A 17,866-nucleotide genomic window follows, 5' to 3' on the forward strand; every position below is an offset into this window, starting at 1 on the left:
GGGTGTTGGTCTCTTCTCCCAAGTGACAAGCAATAGGACAAGAGGAAACAGCCTCAAGTTGCACCAGGGGAGGTTTAGACTGGGTGTCGGGAAAAATTCCTTCATTGAAAGGGTTGTCAGACACTGGAACAGGCTGCCCAGGGAGGTGGTGGAGTCACCTGGAGGTGTTCAAGAAATGTCTGGATGAGGCACTTAGGGACATGGTTTAGTGGTGGACTTAGCAGGGTTAGGTTAACGGTTGGACTTGATGATCTTACAGGTCTTTTCCAAACTAAATAATTCTATGATTCTATGGGTGGTGGATCTTACCTGATAATGTAGCACATAGCAAAAGAAAGAGTTTGAACTTGTTTAGATCTTTGGTCCTTGGCCAGTAGATATCCGGGGGTGGGGGAGAAAAGAAAAAAGGGAAAAACAAGAATAGACCAACCTTCTGCACTCCACTCCACAATCCAAGTTGTAAATATGTGTCATAAAATGTCTGTGTTACTCTGCAGTCAAGCAAACCTATAGACAAATCTTTTCGGCACCTGCTAGTAACACAGTGTTACGTCTAATCAGCGAACAGTAATAAGGAAGATTGTCCATGTAGATTTACTTTCCATTTTCAAAAAGTTTTGATTAAAAAAAAAAGTCATATATGTGAATAAATACACTAGAAGTCCTGGTGTGTTCCTTTTTGAACTATTGTTTTTTTCCATTAATTCAATTTTTTTAATTTCTATTTTTTCCATGGCTGCATTGCTTTGAGTATTGTGAAAGTCTGCACTTAGAGGGAAACTGAGATTCTTCTTTTCCATGTGCTGCCCTCCAAACCCTCCCTCAGAGCAACTGCAACATGACCTCAATAGCTACCTGGTTTGCTTACCCATTTATTTTATTACTCTCCAGATCCTCAGTTCAGTGTGTGGTGCATGGCTATGGTGCGGTAGCAGGGGAGGTGAATTTTGGCCCGTAGGAAAAAAAAGTAATGTAAGAACATTATTTACAATTTCTATGAGTATTGCAACAGTTATCGGGTTTTTTCCCTCCAGTTTTCACGCGTGTATTTTTGAAGGACTGTGCAGCTGCTTGCCACAAAGAAACCCCAACCCCCCTTTTTTTTTTCTGAAGAAGCAGTATTTCTGAATAGCTATAAAGAATATAAATGCGCTATATTTTTTTTCTTTAAAAAGAAAAATAAATTTCATCCTATGAAATTCTGATTACACCTTACTGTTTATGCTAAATGTGAATGCATTAAGTAGGCTTGATGATACTGTTGAGAGAGATGTGTGTCACAAAGCCCTGCTCCGTTCTGCAGGCGCACCGCTAGTGCTTCTGCTGCTTCCACTTTGGAATATCTAACACAACGGCATAGGAATTGCAAAGGCCACTACCTGATTTCTGAGACGCTCTCGGTCTCCCCTCCAAGCATTTTAATGTTGTGTGCTTATATTTACTGGATATTTTGTAGTTTTCTGAAAATGTTACATTTTTGGATGGTTTGTTGTCAGGAATCTTATGTTTGTCGCTTTGTTTGCCTGAATTTTGTAAACAAAACTTGGCTAAATAATGTTATTACTTATTTCATGAGTGGCTTTGGGATGCTGGGGCTTAAGTTTTAGGAGAGTGACTTTGGTCCAGGAAGTTGCTTCCTGAGCTGATAACTTACAGAGGGAAGTTGTACTGGAGGTGATGGAGGTGTTTTAAGAAGTGGTTCCTGGCTTTCTCCGCTGTGATGTGTTTCTAGTACTGAGACAGGTTGGATATAGGGTAATGCTAATTTGTGGGGTGGGTGGGTGTCCATTGTTGCTTTTTACTGCTGTGTACAGAATGACCCTGGCATTTCCCAAGGTTTGGAAACAAATTTATTGTCATTGGGACTCTGGTGGTTGTGATGTGAGAAGAGCCCTTACATAAGTCCTGAACAGCCGTGCAGTACGGAGAAACGGAGGCTGAGGAGCGACCTCATTGCTCTCTCCAGCTTCCTGAGGAGGGGACGTGGAGAGGGAGGCGCTGAGCTCTTCTCCCTGGGATCCGGTGACAGGACACGTGGGAATGGCTCAAAGCTGCGTCAGGGGAGGTTCAGACTTGACGTTAGGAAGCATTTCTTTACCGAGAGGGTGGTCAAACACTGGAACAGACTTCCTAGAGAGGTGGTCGATGCCCCAAGCCTGGCAGTGTTTAAGAGGCATTTGGCCAATGGCCTTAATAATTTGCTTTAATCTTTGGTCAGCCCTGAAGTGCTCAGGCAGTCGGACTAGATGATCGTTGTAGGTCCCTTCCAGTTGGAACTAATTTATCTTATTTTATTAGTAGCAACTAGTACATCCCTGCATCTGTTGGAATGTAGTACCGGTACTGCTTCCTTTTCTTCTGCTCTCAGGGAACATTATGTATCTATTAACACAGCTTTAAAGTGATTATTTTGCTCTTCTTTAGGTCCTTCAGTGATCAAAGTATTGAGTTTATAAATTTTGTAAAGGTATTGCGTACGTTTAGGATAATTATCATCGAGAAAGGAGTGTGGTCATGATAAAATTTTAGTAGGAAGGAACAGGGTGACCTGTATTACATTTGTGAAATACTTTTAATATTTACACTTACATGTTTCCCTTTTACAAAGGAAATTGTCAAGGAAGCATTAATGGAGGAGCAAAAACGAAGTGAAAAAGCAATCGAAGAAGCAGTGAAAAGGACAAGAGAGGAACTGATGGAATATATTAAAGAGCAGAAAAGGGTGAGTTATCAGGGGCTAATGGGTTTCACTTCATACGGTGAGCAATTGGTGAAGTTTATTAATCCTGAAACGTGTCTTAAAATGAACAAGAAAACAGAATCAGGAGTTATGTCTTCAGTTTTGTCACTCATTTTTCAAACAGTTTGTTACTATGATATATTTCTTCATGTATATTTATAGAATTTTAAGTTCATCACAGGCCAAAAAGAAGAAAAGCAGAAATTAATACATTGGTTGAAATTTACAGTATTTCTTATTACAGTAACTTAAAGATGGGGCATAAATGCAGTCTATCAAATTCAAATTGTGATCTGAGTTCAGTTCATTGAAAGCGTTTCAGTATCAATAACAGATGCTATTTTATGTTCACAAATGAACTTTATTGTGCAGTTTGCATGCACACAAAGGTCATTAACTTTTTCTTTCAGCCCGTATTATATGACAGCCTGAAAATATATTGCTATTCTATTGAGCATGTTTTATAGCCAGTGCACTGGTCTTGTTATGAAACGTTGTAATATTCTGAAACTTCGTTTCAGGTATTCTGTTAATGCTATATACTTGCACTTTAATGCTTGTGTAAAATGTAACTTAAAACAGTTTGATTCACTTTCAGTAGGAGGAGAAAAATTAACACACTTCTGCCCTTTGAGGCTTTTTATAAAAATAAAAGCAAAAAAAGTAATTAAAAAAACCTCTTTCATATGGCAGTAGCAGCCCGAGTTCAGATTCACTTATTTCAGTATTCTCAATAAACAAAATCACTACGCTTGAATCTAACTGGTAATGCTGTCCTAAGAAGGAAGTAGAAATAATGTGTTTGGCCTCTTCTATTCCCTGCTTTTATGGGCTGAACAGTATTATGGGAAATAGGATTTAACTTCAGAAGTTTCATGCCACTACTAGTTAAGGTTAGTATTGGATGAGCTGTCACCCATTGTGCTGTGCATGGAGAAGTTTACATTTAGCAGGATAGGTCTTATTGGCAAAGTCATTTAAATAGATATCTGGGGAAAACAGGATCCATAAGGATGTTTGAGCTTGTTTCTATCTGAAGTTGGTAATTTCTGAAGGATAAGCTGTGGGAAAGGTGAAAATAGGTCTACTATTAAAATAGCTTGTGTGATAAATAAATTGGTCAATGGGACCACTAATGCAGATCACCTAGTCCAGCTAATGCAGACCCCTCACTGTTGACAGCTAGATCACACCATTTTGAATTGACAGGAATTTCCTGCAGGCATGTCAATAGCAACTGACCTGTCCTTAATCTCTTAGATTTCCATTTGCATCATGAATGGAGACGTTCTTCTGTTTTCTTTCCACCTACACACAGTTGGAGCTCATTGCCATTATTCCATTGTCTGACTACTGTTAGTCTGTGTTGTCCTTGTGAAGTTTTCACAAATCGGTGAAACAATGAAAATATCATCTTCGAAGAAATAAAATCCTCTTTGGTTTATCTCGTAGGAGCATCATTTCCATTCATTCCATAGAGTTCTTCAATATCAAAGTATTTCAGTCACCTTTTTTCCCTTATTGACCAGTTGGCACATATTTCCATTCATGTAAAAAAAAAATCCTGTGTAAGGACAGCTAGCTTTTTCTGGCATAAGATTTAAGTTGAGAGTGGAAGATGTTTTTAACTCCAAATCATTTGGCATAATAGCTTTTATATGATTACATAAGAGGCAGAGTAAATGGACCTTGGTGAAAGCCCATGCACCTCGCAGAGTAATAAATATACTTTATGGACTATACTAAAAAGTAGCAGCTTATGGAAGGAATTCCTAGAAAGAACTCAGGGAAAATGCCTCGCTTTCCTCGCTGAGATTCAGTGATGGTTTTTTTTCTTTGAGTGGGGTGAGTCCCAGTTACACACTTGCAAAGGTAGTGTACACCGTATACATTTCATCATTGCTTTGAAAGTAAGTGTGTAGAATTCTTCACACCACGGGACATGGGCACAACAGTATTTTTACTTGGTTAGCAGTGGTTAAGTGCTTCAGGAAAAGACTCATAAACAGATTCTTATCCAGCTTCTTTTGTAATAGTACAAAGTACATTTCATCCCTCATGGTAAATGTAGTATATATCAGTTTTCAAAGTAGCTTGTAATTGCTTAGTCATTTATTCCATTAAAGCTTTCTTTTAGTAGAAGTACAATAATTGTGATACCAGGTTAAGAAAATCAATTGTGTATTTGGCCAGTTACGTATTCGCTACAAATATTTTAAAATATTAACGAGCATTTACTGTTGTATATGTACTTGGATTCTTAGAAGAATTTCTATAACAGTTTATAAAAGTTGGATCTGGCAATCCCACAAGTTTTGCAGTACGTTATAAATGTAGTCCAGCATTATACTGTACTATATATAATAGTGAATATTTACTTTGAGTGAGAAAGAACTGATTGTAAATGAGTATTTTTAAAAATAGATTGATCTGATAATTATTTGTAGAAATCATCTGTATCAACATAACATATACATTGAAAGTAAACCATAGAAATCTCCTGTTGCAGTTCCAAAACCGACTTCAGTTATATACTAGCTATGCTGGTGCTAAAATAGTGGTTACACTTGAGAGCCAAGACGCTGTACGATTTAAGTGTTCAGAGACTTACCAACCACGATTTAAGTGTTCAGAGACTTACCAACCACAAATCCAGCATATCGGCAACCTATGTACAGTGTAACGGTCCCTTAGTATATGGGACATATGCATGGGATTATTTGAATTAGTAGAAAGTTACTTAGCAAAAAGCAAGTAATTGATGTTCCTTTGTCCTAACACAGTGCTTTTCAACCCTTTTCTTTCCTGATCAGTAATCTTTCAATGGGAATTCTTTAGAGCTGAGGAAACTAAATGTCCTGCCTTTGATAAAATTCTTACCCAAGTAATTTAATGTCATATGCATAAAAATGTTCCATACCTAGGGTGTTTATAGAGCCACCATATCTCAGAGCCTTTCACAGATAAATAACTCAGTTAAATTAAGTCGTTTTACATGTTTGACGTTACCCACAAATGAGTCACATTCAGTATCAGTGAAGCAAAAGTGATTTGTAGTCTCTTTGTTCATATTTTCTCATGCACAAACAAGCAAACTTCAATGCATTTTTTTTTAATACTAAAAATGAGAGGTTGGTAAGATTAAAATTAAGAGGAGGAAATGGAAAGTGATGCAACAATATCATCATACTAAAATGCCCAACATAAGACAAGAATAAAAGTAACTTGCTCTGTATTCAAGCCAAAGTCTCTAAAGCTAGTGGAGAATTTGTTGGCAGTTCTTCACCTTTGATTAAAGGACACTTCAAGCTAAAACAAAAAAAAAACAAAAACCAAACCTGTGATGGCAACATATATTTTCACGCAATAAATAAAAGATGGGCAATGCATTGTGGTTATGCTTTTTTCATACTTCAAATATAATCCCAAGTTTTAAAGATGTAGCACTATATTGGTAACAGTTCAACTTATGTGCTGCAATCTTAGCTTTATTTTCTCTGTTCTATATTAAATGAAGAATTTTATACTAGAAAAATGGTTTTTATGCTGCCACAGGTAACATATTAAGAATCTGGATATCTAAGATGTGAGGGAAATTTCAGTCAGGAATTTGACTCTTTACTATTTCATGATTATTTCATAACCACCACCATTCCGAAGCATGCTTCAAAACTGAAACAGAGTAAGACTGTCATATCTTTTCAAAGACATCTTCCATAGCTATCAAACTTGTAGAGGTTTATATAAACCTTTACAACACCTTGAAGAACTCTTCTGAGTCAAATTTGAATACACTTACTACAACTATTAGCCAGACTGGCTTTCTCCAGCAAAGGTACATCCACATTATGTCCAGAAAATTGTATTTAGTAATTGCCTGAAGGTGTATTTGATCTTGTCATATTGACATGTCCTTGTTTGCATATAAGTATCAGGAAGGCAAAATAATGCTTTACCTTCCTTCTAGTGGGGTGGGAAATGAGGGGAGAGAGGTGAAGTGTAGCGCACAGCTAAAAAGGAGATAGGCACTGAAGTACCGTTAAATGGCAAGGCACTACTTCCACTTTTGCCATATGAATCAAGAATAACATTTATTTTCATCCAGTGCATGGATACAGCGCAGTATTGTGCGCCACCTATATCCATGAAACATGGATGTGTAGAGGGAAGCGAGATCTTTCGGTTTGGTTAGAGTGAGTTGAGTAAAGAGTAAGGCAGCACTTGTCCATGAGTATCCAAAGTCTATCCGTTTTGATGTAAGCTCAAGATCCACTAACTTACTTGTCAGTATTGTCTTTTGTTGGCTGATGTTCATAATCCTATCACCTCTGGCCCTGCATTGTGGTCTTCGGTCATCTGACAGGTACCAGCACCCCAAGATACAATAAATCACATAAGCCAGCTGTTGAGGCTCACTGTGACTGTGTTACTTATTGGACTGGGAAGCATTTACCAGCTTTTTGCGTGAATACTTTAAAAATTCTAGTCTTTGTTTTTATACTGAATTTATGGGAAGGGGTTCCCCATTATTAGGTGGAACAGCTCTGGGGTTTTTTTAAGGGTTAACAGTTTTGTTTTGCTAAAACATCATGCTGATGTGGTAGCATACATTTGCGTGTCTGTATGTAGGCTCTTATGTGTGTGTGTGTGTGTATACATTCATATTTGTATTTATTACCTGGAGATCGGGGCAAGAAGTAGAGCCTAATGGCATGTAAACCATGGCCTAGTATTACAATTCCCAAACTGTGATCCCTGGACTGTGAGACAGAGGCATAGCAGTGCCCTACCACCGACCTGTAGAACTGTATTGCTTTTCTAATATTTTTGGTTAAAGACTTGATGAATGGGTACATGGTGCTCTGTTAGGAATGTAAAGACAGGCTAGGCCTGTCCCTGCTCCAGTTTTTCTGGTGGAAAAGGACCTGGGAGTGCTGGTTGACAGCAGTGTGCCCAGGTGGCCAAGAAGGCCAACGGCATCCTGGCCTGTATCAGAAACAGTGTGGGCAGCGGGAGCAGGGAGGTGATCGTGCCCCTGTACTCGGCGCTGGTGAGGCCACACCTCGAATGCTGTGTTCAGTTTTGGGCCCCTCACTCCAAGAAGGACATTGAGGTGCTGGAGTGTGTCCAGAGAAGGACAATGAAGCTGGTGAGGGGTCTGGAACACAAGTCTGATGAGGAGCGGCTGAGGGAGCTGGGGTTGTTCAGTCTGGAGAAGAGGAGGCTGAGGGGAGACCTCATCGCTCTCTACAACTACCTGAGAGGGGGTTGCAGAGAGGTGGGTGTTGGCCTCTTCTCCCAAGAGACAAGTGATAGGACAAGAGCAAATGGCCTCAAGTTGCGCCAGGGGAGGTTCAGGCTGGATATTAGGAAAAATTTCTTTATGGAGAGAGTGGTGAAGCACTGGAACAGGCTGCCCAGGGAGGTGGTGGAGTCACCATCACTGGAAGTGTTCAAGGAACGTGTGGATGTGGCACTGTGGGACATGGTTTAGTGGGCATGGTGGGGTTGGGTTGATGGTTGGACTTGGTGATCTTAGAGGTCTTTTCCAACCTTAATGATTCTGTGATTCTGTTTGTGTGGACTTCATGTGGGGCTTTGGCCCATTCACTGAACACTCTTTGCTTCAGCTTGCTAGCACCGAATTATGTGAATATAAACATAGCTTTGTCCCAAAGTGCAAGAACTTTCACGTTTGTTGTTTGCTTCTGTGTGCAATGTAGTTACAAGATTGACTGAAATTTTGGAGGTATGTTAAAAGTATTCCAAATACGAGAGTGGAAGAACAAGAGAAGTACGTTAGCTTCCCGTGTAAAGTAATATTTGGCCAACACGTTTGCCCTCGTCGTTTGCTTACGCTCCGTCTCCTTTTACTGATCCAAGTTGTGAAGAAAACGAGGTGCAGCCTGCACTAGATGCACCAGTCCATGAAGCTGTAGAGTGGAAAATAGGAATTGTTTTAAGGTAGTAAAGGCAAGTTTTCAAAATCCATTGGTCTGAGAGAAGCCAAGCCAACTGATTTACAGGAGTAACGGTTAAGTTCTGAACAGGAAATAAGCTTGAAAATAACTTGTAAAATAGCAGGAAATTAGTCTCTGAATAAAATAAAATCAGCGTTGGAATATATTAATCTCCCCTGCTTCTTAATCTTATTTTGAAGTAATAAAGGCATTCCTAAACGCCATGTTTTGGCCTTTTCTTTGTATTCACAATGTGGAACTACAGATTTTTCTTTTTACGCAGTTGAGTTTAGTGCCTGCTGTTCTATGAAGACAATTGCAGAAAGATAATTACATTTTATATGACTGGCTGAGATGATTTTTTTAAATGAATTTGCAGTTAGAAAGCAAGAAAAACAACTTAGTAGAAACAATTTTTAAATCATTCAGAAAGTCTGAAAAGGTTGAATTCTGTGAATTTTGGTCAATTCATTTTTTTCAAATGAAATAGTTGAGATCTTCAATGCCAACAACTAATACATGGGGATTACTTTATTTTTTTAATATTTTAGCTAGGTAGTCACACAACATTCTGTGTTTCTGGCAGGTGAAATGGTGCATGGATCTAAACTAACCACATTCCAGCAGTAAAACATACTGGGAAGTAAGTATTTCCATACGAATTCTAGAATAGAATATTTCAGGTGGAAGGGACCTACAATGATCATCTAGTCCAACTGCCTGTACATTCCCTTACTAATTTCTGAGAGGCTTTATATACCATAACTGCTTATAGAATAAAGAAAAAGATGGGCATTCAGTATATTATTAATATTTATACTTCATTAGCTTCTGTGTATTTTTTTGGTTTTCTTTCCTGTTGGTTGCATATACTAGTATCATTAAACTTAATTATGAGCCAAAGGTCTGCTGTATAGTACCTAGGGAAAAAACTCATGCTTTATTCTCCTGCAATAAATATGAAAGAAAAGTAAATTACCTGTTACCTTTTGGTCTGGTTGTATCCAAATGGACTATCCAGTGGAAAATAGCCTTGTAGACCTGATCCTGCAAAAATATGTTTGCATACTTTATTTTATGTGCTGTAATTGATCCTGTTTCCTTCAGATGGCATGAACTGTAAAATTTTGGCATAAAAATTATTTCAGTATCAGACAAAGAAAATCTAGAAGTGGTCTCACACTCAATTCCCTGCTATATATTTAATGTTTAAATTGCTACTTTCAGTTCAAGTCTCAAACTATGAATATAAGCTTAGTGAGTTCCAGGAAAAGACCAATTATGCTTTTGTATACAAAAGTTACAATTCTTGTTAAATTTATTAATTCTAAGGAGGGTGTGTCACCCTTTAAGATTGACAACTGAAATTCAAACAGGCTTCATTTTTCTGGCAGTATTGTGTATTTAAAAAATGAACAAAGTAAGACCAATTCAGTTGTTTCTCAAAATCAGAAAGTACCAAATGAGTCCAGTAAAAAAAATCTGTGATAACACTATTGCCAGTATAAGTCTACTAATTTCTTTTTGTTTTTCTTTTTTTTTTTTTTACTACACATTCCTGATGAAGATTAGTAAACTTAAAATCTTCTAGGGGAGTGGAGGAACAGTAGGAAATATGAAGTTTGATTTTTAAGGTCACATTCAAACCGTCTTTATCCTGGCAGATACAAAGTAGATATTCTGAAACAGTCTGACCTACTGCATCTCAGGATTTGAAAGGAAACTTAAAGTTTCTATCACAGTCTCCCATTAGTCTTTCGTCAGTGAGAACTGAAGCAAGAATGTATAGCTTAGCCATAAGCCACAAAAATTGCCCCAGCAATTTAGTAATTATTGACTAAAATATGATATTTCACAAGTCCAGGGTTTGTTTAAAAAACATGCAGTGATGGTTGTGGGGGTTCTGTTCATTCTGTGTCACATTCTGTGATTTTGCACACTGGCTTCTGAAAGCAAATTTATTTATAACTAGATTTTCTGGAATAGGAGGGTTATAAGACTGGAGTGGACTTTTTGGGTTATCAAACCAATCTTTTTGCCGTTACATATAATCCCTTTCCCAAGTGGTCATAGAAGTATCATTTTAAAGCACCCAGAGTAATCCTTTTCCAATTTATGGCGTGAGCTGTATTAGGAATCGGTCAGTTCACGAATTTGCGATTCAAATGGCGATACTGCAGGGGCTGGGATGATCCTTGGCAGCATGGACCTTGGTTTTTTTTTTGCCTAATGTGTTTTCTAGCCTAGTCCTCTGGTCACAAGGTCAACCGCTTCTCTCTTCTGCTTCTTTACTGCTTTCTTCAGTAGAGGGTCATTGAGTCCTAGCACTGCAGTTACTACTTTCCCAATAGCTGGTATTTCTGTCCATTGTATATAACTGTAAAAGTATTAGGAGACAAAATGAATCAGTAGTAATAATTTTGTGTTAGTTTGTTCTGCATCCATACAGAGCAATTAACAATGTGGTCACAAAGTTGAGAGGTTTTTGCCCTTCCAAGTTTTGTTCTCTTCTGTAATGTGGCCTTAGTGTAATTGTTCATTATTTTTGCATATAGAATTGATTGGAAATCCTTTCTGTAATCATCAATGAAGAGTTTTATGACCATTTTCGTGTAAGGAGCTTTATCCAGTACCCCTTGAAATAAATTCCCATTTGATTTTAGTGTGAATACAAGTGCCTCAAAAATGTCAGCTTTACCCTGGAACGTAGTACTTTAATTGAATTTTCCTAGTTATTTTACAGGAATTCTTACTCTTCGAGTTATCCATTTTGGGGTTTTTACTGTGGGGTTATTTGACATTTTAAATAATTTAATTACTTGGATTTTTTTTCTCTTTATGGTCATTTATTCATACTAGATTTTGTGCAAGACATTTATCCACCGTTTTGTCTTTGTGCTTAATTCTTTTTTTCCATTCCTGTGGCTCACTTTTTAATGTCTGCAGTACTGTGCATTTTGTGTTTTACAATAATTATTTCCAGTAGTGTCAAATAAATAATTGAACTGGGTTTTCTTTGAAACAGATGTTTGGCACTTGCAAAGATGCAAGTTAATATTTTCCATTAGTTTCAATTTTATTGAAATTTCTTATTTAAAAAAAATCATCATATGGTTTTGTTTTCTGCATATTTCATGAAGAAGCAGTACACAAGAGCATCTCTTGGGTTTACCCCCTACTTTGTATTTGACCTGATCTTTTGTGCAGTTGTAACGCTTCAGTGTTATACATTTTTTTACTTGCTTTGTGGACATGGTTGAATTTTCCTTCATCACGTTGATGGTTTTTGTTCTATCATATTGTAACAGTTTTCTAAAAACCAGGGAGAAATATAAACATAGTGTTTGTCAGAAGTGTTTGTCTCTTAAGCTAGGTGCTCTATTATGTCTGTTCCAAGAGGTTCCTATAGTCTTATTTTACCAGAAGCCGCAAAACTCCTAACTTGGTCAATACGAAAGAGTCTTCTGATCACACAGTTCATTCTCTTTGCATGCAAACACGTTTGCATTCAAACACTGCATCATACAATTAATTCGTGAAATCCTGCAATTAACAATACTTAAAATATGGCATTAATGATTATAAAGTGGTCTAGTAAATACAGTTAGAAGATGTCAGCTGCAAAACAAGCAAGAAGATACAGTTCTTTCCATAATATGGAACTCCCTGCCACCAGATGTTGTAGATGTTAAAAGCCTAAATGATTCTTTTTCTTTTTTTTTAAATACAGGCAAATTTATTGGAAGAAAAATTCATCAAGAGCTGTTAAATGCAAACATATTTTGCTCTGGCTAAGGTAGTAACTGAGTCAGTGCATGCTTCTCCTGTTGTACTCTTTTCTACCTACTTGCCATTTGCCTCTGGTAAAGATAGATGCTGTGCTAGATGGATGTTGGTCTGACATGGACTGACATGTTGCGTAAGGCTTACTCATGTTCTTGTTATGAAAACAAAGTGAATAGAGAGCAAGAATAATTTATATGACTTTTTTTAGGGGGAAAAAAAACAAACCACCAAGGTGTAATGTCTGTAAGCAATGCCAAATCCACTGGCTGTGTGCTACATCGTGGGGAAGTACAGAAGGAGGCACTTGGTTGGTTTCCATTTCCTCAGGGGACCAGTGCAGCAGCTACCACATTTGTAGGACCTACCTGTGGCTCGTGTACCATTTGTTGCCTCAGTACTAAATACAGACATTTCTGATCTGTGTTCTTATTTTGGCATACATGCAATCAACTCTTCTGTGTCTACCAGAAAAGAAAAAAAAAAAAAAAAAAGGACTTGTGGAAAGTGGTAGGATGCTAAAAATTCAATTATGACTCAAATATTTCTGCTTTTAATTGTCTCAGGAAGAATGGAGAACTGAGCTCTTAATAAATCCATTATGCTTTCATACATGGACTTCATTAAGGCTTTTTTAAAATTTAATTATGAAATTAAAACCTGGTACTTAAAAGTAAAAACGACTTGTGATATGCATGCCTTCAGCACATCATCCAGGCCAGGAGAGTCAAATGTTACTTTAAAGCATTTCTGTAAACATTCTTAGGAAAGAAACCAAATGACGATGTCAAAAGCTTATCAGTTTGACAGCATGTTTTAGATAGTGTATTTTCCTGGAATACATTTTTTAGTGAAATGTACATCTTGTTAGGCAATGTAAATGAGATTTACTTTGAAACAGAAGATAACATCTCTGATCAACTCTATGAACCTGTGTTTGGGAGGATTAACATAAGAGTTCCTATGAATTCAATAATTTTACTCTCTGTATATCCTGTGTATTTTTAGTGGAAGATACAGAGCCATAGCAAGACTAGATCAATAAATGCACTTGGTATTATTCCAAGTCATCAGCCTCACCGCTGCCGCCTTTTTTTGGTCAGCAGCTGCAGCAGCAGGTAGAGCTTGCTGTAGTTATCCCTGTTGGGTTCCCTGCCCATGCTGTGGATCCCACAAGCTATATAGTTGTCACGTGTTACACCATTTTTTTTGGTGGAAAATAATGTGGATTTTTTTAGGGTAGAAAATACCTCCCAGGAGCCATTTTCAAAATTACTTTCATTATAAGCTCAGTGCCACAACTGAAAAAAATACAGTTACTTTCTGAGATGCAAAAGTTGCACAGAAGGCAGCCTTACTCAGAGGGAAATACACAGTGCTGCATTGAGCTTTCCTTAGAAAGAACAAGGAAAAAACAAATAAAAGCAATAAAATTCTTTTATTATGACAGCAAGAGATGGACTCAAGGAATAGTTATGCTCCGAAAGGATAGCTTCCACCTGGAGAGCAGTCACTCAAAGAATCTGCTCTTCTGGGCTCCTAACTCAGGACATCAGGCCACTTAAGCGTTACCAATTTCAAGTTGCTGTGTAATACTGACTTAAGTAAGTATATATCTGTTTGTCAGAGGCGACATCTATACAGACTGGAGTGCCACCCAGAGAGTTCAGGCTGAGTTTTAGTTCCTCCTAATATCTACCACTCCCTGTCGCATGAGGAGGTTCAAGAGCATCACCATCGTACTTGCTTCCTACCCATTCGGAGTGTGCCTGCCTCTCTGCCGGTGGCTACCTCAGGGTAAGGAAGGTCTCACAACTTCTAAAACCCCTGCCTCATCAGTGGGGATGTAGAGCTGGGAAAGGAAGAATTTAACTGATACATATATTGTGCAGCAGTTAGCCACTCTTTTGACTCACGTTGAACCGAGGAAAGTAAGGCAATTCGCCTTCCAGTCTCCTGTTGTTCCTTCGCTCATGTTCAGTAAGTGAAAAGTAGGCAAACTGAGAGCAATAGCATAGTGGTTTTGAGTTGTTTTTACAAATGCATTTCATTTTTAGTCACCTTAAGGGTTGCTTACAAGTAGATAGGAAACTTTCAGACAGAAATGTGATTTTTGCATGCTGACGGTGTCCTTGTAAACTGTCCAGAAACTGGGTAAGTCTGAAGTCAATAAAAGTAAAAAACCAAAATATTTCCAAGTGTCTTATAAAAATTCTAATGATCAAAGCAGTTAATTGGTCACTACTGTACCTCAAACTAAGATCTGCTTCTAATTATTCGTTGTTAGAAAGGTCAGGAAATTCTTTGCTCTGCTTCATGTTTTTTTCAAACTTGGACAGTGTTCGGGCTTCTTCTACATAATCTGCAAATGTCATTTGCCTTTTGTTCAAAGCTAGGCATTGTTAACTCTTAAAGTCACACAGATGTTAGGAATGGAGGTCTACAAAAGTATTCTGTTGTCCAATTCCAGTATTTTTATTGTCAGTGCTACAGATTGAATGTTGTTTATAAGCCTCATAGTTCAGTAATTTACTGCCTATTCATTGCTATTGAGTGCTTCAAAAAATATTCTTTCAATATGTTATAGTTTGCATGTTTATAACAGACAAAAATGCAGTGCTCGAATATTGTGCCTATTATTTATGTACTTCTTAATTTTCATGACCATTAGCTGTGCAGAGAAAAAAATGAATTCTTGTAGTTGGCATGCATAGGAGAAAGTAAGCCACAAAAGAGAAAGTTTTTTTTCTACCCAATAACTCTTGTGCTGAATAGGTTATTTAAAGAAATTTTCTAAATGACAAAGTTTTACTCATGAGATAAGTACTTAGAGTAAGCATTCCTTATATTTGTAGTTCCTGAACTACTACCCACGTAGCTAGCCAGCAAGCAAATTGTGGTTTTGCCTGTTTACATTGACATTCATCTTCTTTCAGGAAAATTTACTGCTTGTTTTCTGACAACAAAACTAATTATATTGAGCAGTCACATTTTGTCTGCTACATTGTACGCAGCTCTCATTGACTTTAAAGGGCATATTTTGGCCTCGAGGGGAAAGCTTACGCGTTCGGACTTGAGTAATCATTTCAATGATTGGTTTTACGCAGCCCATCTTTCTCTGAAAGACACAGAGACTTATCACAAATGCGCTCCCATCCCGATTTAAGGGGCAGAAGCTGGGAGCAAAGATATAACCATTGTAATGAAAGTCACTGTACTGCTGTGTGTTCCCATATGATTTGTGCAGCTGTGCCTCATAACCTTTACAAGAAAGCGTAACTAAACATCGCGTTTCTCTGACTAATATTTACCAAATTAGAAGTGCACGCTTCAGAATTGCGAATATCCAAATGAGGTATTTTGGGGGTTTAGTATTTCATAGACCATTTTTTTCCGATATTGTGGAAACTAAGGACCTATTTCAACAACAGCATTTGATTTATATTTAAGAATCACTGGCAAGCTGGTATAAACCATGTCTGTCTTACTGTAAAGTGAAGAAAAAGCTGGCAAGTTTCTCTTCTGGCTTTGTATAGAGAAATTATTCCTTTAGCTTGGTAATAATACAATTACTTTTGGAAACTAGAATTCCAGGCCCGTTTCCTGCATCCCTGACCAGGTGCTTTCCGCACGGATTTGTCCAGGCAGCGGGATGCGTGGCAGGTTACCTCTGTGGGGGCTTGGTATGTGCTAGGACAGTCACCTGGGCTAGTTACCATCTAACTAGAAGAACTGGAAATATTTTTGCTCTTTTCTGAAAAAGACTTGGAATATTTGGAAAATACCAGCGTTTACCCTAATAACACACATCTACAGAGGGTCAGCTCATCTTGGGCTGTACCTTAAAGTGCAAGTCATACATTTGCCCAGTTTCAGTGGGATTCTTCTGGAAAGAAACAATTTGGAGAGGGAATTGTGCATTTCATTCTGTGCACAGTTGAACTGTAGTCACAATGCTTTTTAAGGGAAGAAAAATAGTGAACAAGTTATACCCAAGATAGCAGGAAATACCTGTGAGTAAGTCAGATTAACACCCCTAATTTCCTCCATGGCCATTCTTGTGTATCAGGGTTAGTTTTAATAATGTACTAAACCTGTGGAGTGTATTTTGTATGTTTATTTTGTCTGAAGAAAACAACTAGACCTTTGTTTTGGCCTTTTGAGTAGTCTTTTATCTGGTACAGTGGTTTTTGGGTTTGGTTATGGTACAAAATCCCATTTCAGTTTTTTTGGAGTTCCATTTTATAATTACATATAGTCATACAGATTTGATTTATTATATATGCACTTTTTTTTCACTGTTGGTTTTGTAGATCAGCTACAAAGCCTATAAAATCTATCTTGAAAGCACCTTTCCCAGTATAGATTGTGGAAGGTGATCTATGTTACAATTGCTATAACCCTTGTTATCTATGTAGATTTTTTTTTCCTAATATGTGAAGTATTTTCTTTGCAGTGTTCACAGAGAACATCTTTGTTTTATTCTTTCAAAACAGAAATACATGGGTGGCTGGATATTCTGCAAAGCTATCTGCGTTCTCAACTCCCATCACCTGGCTATTATTTGAGTCACGTGCTTATGAAAGAGTATAAAAGTAGTTTATGTTCAATACTTGTTTGCTGGCACCACAGATAATTGTTTTTATTGCTTGTAGATCAGAGAAAATTTAAAAGACCTAGAGTTCTAGAGGAATCTAGTATTGAGAAGTATCTAAGATTTTCAAAACAATATTGAAGTATTCTATATAAAAAAATCTAAACCCAAGGATCAATTACATGTTTTTATTAACGATTCTTCATGTGTACTGTCAACATCATGTAACTGTTCTAAAATCTGAGTAAGGTTATTATAGGCAGGTGATTCTATTAATACTGTGTCTGGAACTACAAGTCTTATTTTTACTGCTTAACACACAGAATTTTCCCAATAAAGAAAAAATAGTCTAACAGTGCAGAAAGGAGGGTGAACAAGAAGGAATAGGGTTTCTTTACAAAAGCAATAAAGGAAACAGGCTAACTAAGAGCAACAAAAAATTCTAGAAATGGACAAGGACAAACATTCCGTGCAGAAAAATTATCATGTATTTAGTGTTCAGATCAAGATTTCCAGTTGAGATTGCAGTTTCTGACTATTCGGTTAAGAAAACAGAATCAGCCTTTTTTTTAAAGGTGATGTTGGTTGGTATACTGAATCATCAGTCGGTTCAGAAAAACGTGGTCTGTTAAGGGTAGTGATGTGCTAAAGAACATATAAAGTGTCTAAAGTCAAATACGAATGGCCAGATATTTTTATGGTTATGCCAAAAATAATCTTGTTTTACGTTTATGCCTTTGACTTCTGTTGCAAAAGGTAACTTACTCTGTGCTTTGGGGTTACTGTATC

The 17,866-nt window shown here is 37.4% G+C and overlaps 1 protein-coding gene across 1 annotated transcript in view; it reads left to right on the plus strand.

Moving 5' to 3' along the window:
- The window catches only part of CCDC91 (coiled-coil domain containing 91), a 127,414-nt gene that overhangs the window by 88,683 nt on the left and 20,865 nt on the right, over positions 1-17,866 (plus strand). The window contains exon 11 of the mRNA XM_059816607.1: positions 2,609-2,722. Coding sequence (XP_059672590.1) covers positions 2,609-2,722 — 114 coding nt within the window. The remainder of the gene's footprint in view (positions 1-2,608; positions 2,723-17,866) is intronic.

Source organism: Gavia stellata, chromosome 4, assembly GCF_030936135.1.
Source record: "Gavia stellata isolate bGavSte3 chromosome 4, bGavSte3.hap2, whole genome shotgun sequence".
NCBI lineage: Eukaryota > Metazoa > Chordata > Aves > Gaviiformes > Gaviidae > Gavia > Gavia stellata.